The sequence below is a fragment of the Phoxinus phoxinus genome, assembly GCF_949152265.1.
Source record: "Phoxinus phoxinus genome assembly, chromosome: 9".
NCBI classification, from domain to species: Eukaryota; Metazoa; Chordata; class Actinopteri; order Cypriniformes; family Leuciscidae; genus Phoxinus; species Phoxinus phoxinus.
The window spans coordinates 1,187,574-1,195,000 of record NC_136884.1 but is presented as its reverse complement, the minus strand read 5'-3'; the positions used below and the strand labels follow the sequence as shown (position 1 = coordinate 1,195,000).

Here is a 7,427-nt window from a genome sequence, read left to right as displayed (position 1 = left end):
ATTTTCTGTTTTATTTTTTTACTTTCAAAGTTTTGTAGTTTTATTGTGTCCTTTGGTTTATTTTATATTTTTTAAATGCGTCAATTGTTTTTATTAATTTTAATTTAGTACATCAATTTAAACTGAATGTGAATACAGACTTAATTGTAATAATTTAGTAACAGTGCATTTGTTCCTAAAACACACGTGATGTGAGGAATCATCCATGTCAAATGGACATACTTTTTGGGCTTTAATAATAGTAGAGCTGCACGATTCTGGATAATCTGAGAATTATAATAAGATAAGGTTCTGAATAGACAACTAAACAATATGTAACTTAATAGAAGTTCCAACATAAGTCAATACATTTTTTTTCGAAACGCTTTGAAAGAATGATTCAATGACTCACTCATGGAGACTTCACTTGTTTCCTTACAGGATGAATCTGCGTTTTTGAATGAATCTTTTGAATGATTCAATGACTCACTCATAGAGACTTCACTTGTTTCCTTACTGGATGAATCTGCGTTTTTGAATGAATCTTTTGAATGATTCAATGACTCACTCATAGAGACTTCACTTGTTTCCTTACTGGATGAATCTGCATTTTTGAATGAATCTTTTGAGTGATTCAATGACTCACTCATAGAGACTTCACTTGTTTCCTTACTGGATGAATCTGCATTTTTGAATGAATCTTTTGAATGATTCAATGACTCACTCATAGAGACTTCACTTGTTTCCTTACAGGATGAATCTGCGTTTTTGAATGAATCTTTTGAATGATTCAATGACTCACTCATAGAGACTTCACTTGTTTCCTTACAGGATGAATCTGCGTTTTTGAATGAATCTTTTGAATGATTCAATGACTCACTCATAGAGACTTCACTTGTTTCCTTACTGGATGAATCTGCGTTTTTGAATGAATCTTTTGAATGATTCAATGACTCACTCATAGAGACTTCACTTGTTTCCTTACTGGATGAATCTGCATTTTTGAATGAATCTTTTGAATGATTCAATGACTCACTCATAGAGACTTCACTTGTTTCCTTACTGGATGAATCTGCATTTTTGAATGAATCTTTTGAATGATTCAATGACTCACTCATAGAGACTTCACTTGTTTCCTTACAGGATGAATCTGCGTTTTTGAATGAATCTTTTGAATGATTCAATGACTCACTCATAGAGACTTCACTTGTTTCCTTACAGGATGAATCTGCGTTTTTGAATGAATCTTTTGAATGATTCAATGACTCACTCATAGAGACTTCACTTGTTTCCTTACTGGATGAATCTGCATTTTTGAACAAATCTTTTGAATGATTCAATGACTCACTCATAGAGACTTCACTTGTTTCATTACTGGATGAATCTGCATTTTTAAACCAATCTCTTAAATGATTCAATGGCATTTTTGAACAGTCACTTGTCGCCACCTACTGGTGTAACGATGTAATTGATACAATCTTTACTTGAAGTTTCGATGTAATTGATACAATCTTTACTTGAAGTTTCAAGTTACTTTCATAAGATATGAACACAGATATGAATCAGTGTGAGCGTACTTGACAAAGCTTTAATAGACAGAGCCGAATCACTGTCGTTTAGGAATGAGATCATGTGGGTGTTTGAGTCGATTGTGATCTTTAAATGATTAATTGTGCTTTGAATAGTAGTGATGCTTATCAGAAACCATCTGAAAAAATGACTGTCATTCAGAACCTGCTGGTTTTGTGTAGATCATGTCGTGTTAATGTTTCACATGCTACTCGACTACATTCCTGTCTTTACTACAGCATCACATTCCTCTGAGAGAGTTCAGCGCTTGACTGATGCACACACACACACACACACACACACACCACACCTGTCTGAGGACCGAAACACAATGACTGTCCTGTCATGCTTTGAACTGAATGAACTGGTTTCTCTGAATCAATCAGTGTGTGCGTGTGAACGCGTGGGTTCATTTCCTTTTGCTGACAAAAAAAAGTGTTTCATAAATCTATTTTAATCATATTAAGGTGGGGTTATGCTCATTATTGTCGGCTTAAACACTGCAGGTTAATGTGTGTCCTGACTAGACTTGGAAGTGAGTGTTGTAATACTCACAGGGAAGCCTTTGGGGCCGTAGTGAAGCGTCCGGCTGTTGTGCATGTGAACGTCCATTACAGCATCCAGGCGTCTTGTGAAGCGGTCGAGCCGGAAAGGTCAAGGGTCGCGTGAAATGGTCTGAACATTTCCACGTACCCGACTGACCTGTTTCACATGATGCGCCTGGAACACACAACACACACACACACACATCGTGAACATCAGTCCTCGTGTAACTGCTGTTCTCAGATCACGGAGGAATATAGTGTTCGCTCGCACAGATCTCCTGAGGTCTGACTACAGCACTTCTCCCAACACCACAGTCACACAGCTTTAATAATGTTATGAGGAACAGATCATCACAGAATATGAATATATTTACTAGTAAACGATAGTGATGCAAATAAATAAACATGCCCAGAATGTCAAGGCTCTCTTAAAGTTATGAACAATCGTTCTTCTTCCAGGAACATTTAACGTTTGTTAGGAGTTATCTGGTCTGTAATGACTCGTTTCAAAACGTTATTAATAATAATAATGATAATAATGACTTTATTCAGGACTCAAAAATGGAAGGTCCATAATACAAGTTTTAAAAAAGAAACATAAAAATTAAAAATGACAATAATATTAAAAAATAATGTTCCTATAATGTTTGTAAAGTGATAAAACTCAGTTTCATTAAACGTTTTAAACAACTGGATGCTGGGAAACATTCAGAAATAACGTTTTCATAGTTTAATGGGAATGTTAGCAAAAATTTATTCGATTTGTTGTTGTTGTTAAATTAATGACTAAATAATCGCCTAATTGGTTATCTAAAAAGAGAAACAAAGGTGTAACTTTTCTTGTGAATCACGAAGTAATTACATTGAAATAAACACAAAAATAATAAGGTCATATTTTCACATAATTCTGTTTCGTTTTTTTAGGATGATTAAGTTTTTTCTTCTTTTCGTGACTTATTTAATGATAAACACGTTCACGTCGTTAATTACAGTAATAATCAAAATCTCAAGTTCAACTCGGTACAATAAATCCTACTGTGAGATACGATGTTTTCAAACTTACTGTCATCAATCATATTAAAATATAGTATTTATTCGCGGTGAATTAATGTGTCCGTATTGAATGAGATTCGCCCAAACACTCAAGAGTCTAAAACGAGTAAAATACTTTTAAGAAAGGGAAGAAAAAAAACGTTTAACTTACCAAAACATCCTTAAAACATCTGAGCAGAGCGAGTTAAACGAATAAACCGAGTGTCATCCCAGTTGTGTGTCTGTACGCCGAGAGTCAGTGTGTTTTAAACGAGTCTGTGCGCGTGAACTGGCTCATCAGGTTCTACGGGAGCGCGCGCTCGTGATGACGAACACGGAGTTTCTCCTCATTTTCTAAGCATACGTTTTCTAAGACTTTCATAATTGATAAACACTAGGCGTGGTTTGGGCAGGGAAATGTTTGTTTTTATAAGATTAAATCTGTGTAGTGTCAGTAATGTGTGTACCCTTATATACGTGCATGTCGCGCCCTCTTGTGGCAGGACCCTTCGATTATTTTATTTGTGAATAAAAATGTTAAACGTACAAATTATATTCACAAATAATAATTGTTTATATCATGGACACATATAAATGTGAATCTTACACCCCCAAAAAATTAATTTAATAAAACCGTGAATAAATATTAAATTATATTTTGCATAGTCATGTCAAATTGATTAATCTGCTTTCTTTATAAAATGTCTGTACCTGGAAACTACTGCCAGACCAACCTGAGTAAAAACACTGTTTGTTTCATTTGTAAACATTGAACGAATGTTTCAACGTTATTACATTGTATTTATTTGTGCTTTTGATTGTAATTTGATGTTAACTTGTCTTTTAATAATGTTTTACATCTATATTAGTTCAAATATACATTTATATTAGTAAAAAAATATGACAAATTTTACATATTACATATAATTTGACATATTTTAATTTTGACAAAAAATATTAGTCAAAATTGGAAGAGATAATTTTGTATTTTCTCTGGTATGTAAAATGTTTATGTCATAACTGCCTGTTTTTGCTACACTTTCATGGCCAGTAAAGAAACATATTTATGGATGATGCATTTTTGTGTCAAAAAAGCCCTGGTTTTACCACAGAGATATCCGAGAAAAGATGCAGGGAAACTAAAATATTTGATTTCAGTCATGTTCATGTATAGTGTATAGCATAAGTGAATATATTAACATATTATCTCTGTTAATATTTTGGTAAAAAGACCCCAGGATTAATGGAGCAGCTAATGGGGATCTAAATAATAAACAAACAAAACACACACATGCTAAAGTTGACTAAAAAAAATCATCTTTTGTAAATTGATCTTAATGCCTTAATTTAAAAATGAGGAAAACTCCAACCTTTAAGGACACCAGTTTCCTTTGTGAATGAATAATGTATCATAAATAAATGTTATTCCTTAAAACACAGTGTGCATAAGTAAGTACACCCCTGTGTTAAATCCCCATAGAGGCAGATTTATATTTTTAAAGGCCGGTTATTTGATGGATCCAGGATACTATCCAGTGTTGCTTATACAGTATTAGATTTTTATTTATTTATGAAAATCATGAGCAAACAAAAGAGTCCACTATCAGAGAACGGATGTAAGTTACACAATAACATGGTTTAGTTTTGCTTATAATATGAGCATGCATTGGTATTACAGATCAAATAATACGTTGATTTGTTGTTAGGCCCATAGATTATGCAGCATTTATCTTATTAATGTGTTTTGTGTTTTACAGATGCAGAAAAAAGGCTGGATATTAAAAGTGAGCCATGTTGTCACTACTCGTACAATACAAGATTACTTGTCAAATAAATAAATGAAGTTGAAATAAATCACCCGTCCAGGAGCGGATCTCCATTAAAGCCAACGTCTGTCCGTGTAACTCAGGAACAGAACTGAGTTTGTGGATCTATAAAACAGCAGAACAGTTCGATCAATCAAAGTGTCCCGTCACTGTCTGCTTTACTCAAGGAAACACAATAACTTTCATATTCTCATGATATTTCAAGATCAACACTCATACATACATCATTATCAGTCAAATCTGTGAGTATCGAATATGATCATCTGGATTTAGAAGGTGTATTTTGTTCATCTGTCAATCATCATTGTATTGCATTATGTTTTAAAACTAGAGCTTTGATTATAAAACTTTTGATATAAAACTATAAAAAGTTTAATAATAAGACATTATTGGTAGATATAGTGACATTTAATGGAATTTTATGTAAATATCCCTTATAAAGATCTCATTGATTTACATTACAAGCATCATAATTTCATCTTACTTTTTGGCCATATATATATATATTAAAAAAACAATATCTGCACTAAATTGCATGTTTTTGCGCAGTTTTGGTCAAAGTTGAGCTGTTTTTCCTCCATATTGTCACTATATGAGCCCAAATGTGTCAAATATGATACTAAACATAAACATATATGCACATTTTATTCTATATTTGGCCTAAAGGTTCAATAAACTCTTCCATGTAACAAAAATAATAATTTACGTATTAACGCAAGACATGTGATTAATATGTCAGGGTTTACATCACTACATGAATCTAATGAACTGACAGAAGTTACTTACAGCTGAGTCGCGTGACATATTGGAGTTTGTTGGTTTTATGTGATGTGACCATAGACAGTATATGGATGTGACATCTGTAAATCAGGCATGAAAACAGGTCAGGGGTAAAAAAGGTGAGAAGGATGCGGCATATATCCCCCCCCCCCCCCCCCCCCAAAAAAAAAATGAAACAACAACAAAAACAGCTTGTAATCTGCATTGGCATTGTAGTAGGCTACCAGTGTTTCTCACAGGATTTTTGGATCACTGTGATGAGTGGTCCTCTGCCACTCTAGGGGGGTTCGGGGGCATGGTCCCCCGTAAGAAAATTTTGTGCTTTTTAATGTGAAATTCATCAATCTGGTGCAAATTAAACAAAGAAAATTTCAAAACTCTTTTAGTTACAGTGTCTGTCTACATTACTACTACAATAATAGTTATAATATTAATCCCATGATAGTAATAGCCATATAGCCTATTGTAAAACAAATGCACTGAAAAATAAAGGAAACTTTCATAATTAGTTTTGTACTAATTTCTATACTTGAAAGAGTATATTTCTATACTTCACATTAAAGATGTGATTGGGCTAGCCCAGTGTCAATCAAGAAAAGAACCAATGGGCCGCTGATCTACGTATTTCATCGGGTCTCAGAGAAAAAAAACTATTTACTACTACTATTTATCCCAAAAATGCCCCAAACCAGTCGTCTGTATGATAATCTGAAACAAGCACTGGTGAGCCGTTGTCCTGCTTCACTTCACAGATGCTGAGTGAAAGGAGAATTATAGAATGAAAGGATATTCATTTATATGACACTTTATTAATCAGGAGAACAGCTTGTTCAGCGCGTCATACGTCGTCCTTTCAGTTTCGGTTTTCAATCGATCAAGTTTTTTCACGTTCTCTCGATAAACCACCCCTTTCAATCCGATCGAAATAATTTGTAATAGAGCTGACACTTTGAGTTTTTAACGGGTTATGTTAAAGCCCTACTTGTTATGTTTTTATAAAATATCTATAGTGAATGCATTATCATATCACCGTATTATTTACCGCCATGCAACTGCGAGCCACAAATTAAAGCTTGGCGAGCCGCATGAGGCTCGCGAGCCGCGCAATGAATACTTGTTCCTGCTCGCTCAGCGCTCACGGCGCCCGCGCCCACTCGCGATATTATCTCGCCCACTTCTATGTCAAAATAAAAAATAATGACATTGGCAACATCGCTGTCTGTATCTGACAGGACAGTTAACATTGTAAGCTAACTTACCTCAGGCTTGCTTTCCGACGTGCGGTTCTTTGTTCGGCAGTGTGTCCAGTTCTCAGACTCGCGGTGTAAAAGACTTTGAAAACATTTCTGCCCTAACGTTACTCTGACTCGTATTGGCTGTCATGTTTCGGCATTCGGAATGATGATTGTTTTTTAAAGCTTATAGTTTTGTAAAGTTTATGGTAACTTTATAGGGGATAAATGCTGGCCTCGACCTCGAACACCCCCCCCCATATAATTTTATATAATTTTATATAATTTATAAAAATTATAATACAGCCACAGCATCATTATCTTTTATTTATATGTTTTATCCGTCGGCACTGCAGCAACATCTGGCAAACATGGATAAAATATGACAAAAGTCCTTGTATTTTTAATTATTTAAAACATTTATATATATATATTTATCAGTCGTTCCTGGACAGGTAATGATT

The 7,427-nt window shown here is 34.3% G+C and overlaps 1 protein-coding gene across 2 annotated transcripts in view; it reads right to left on the bottom strand.

Annotated features, from left to right (window-relative positions):
* The window catches only part of proser2 (proline and serine rich 2), an 18,129-nt gene extending 12,318 nt beyond the window's left edge, over positions 1-5,811 (bottom strand). Inside the window, exons 1-3 of one of the 2 annotated variants that reach the window (XM_079623952.1) lie at positions 5,738-5,811; positions 4,984-5,056; positions 2,104-2,268 (exon numbers count right to left, since the gene is read on the bottom strand). In XM_079623952.1, the coding sequence (XP_079480078.1) occupies positions 2,104-2,160 (57 nt within the window). In that variant the 5' untranslated portion in view covers positions 2,161-2,268; positions 4,984-5,056; positions 5,738-5,811. Of the gene's footprint in view, positions 1-2,103; positions 2,269-3,297; positions 3,380-4,983; positions 5,057-5,737 lie in introns of those variants that run through there. The other variant, XM_079623951.1, reaches the window with a different exon arrangement.
* Between the last annotated feature and the right edge of the window lie 1,616 nt (positions 5,812-7,427).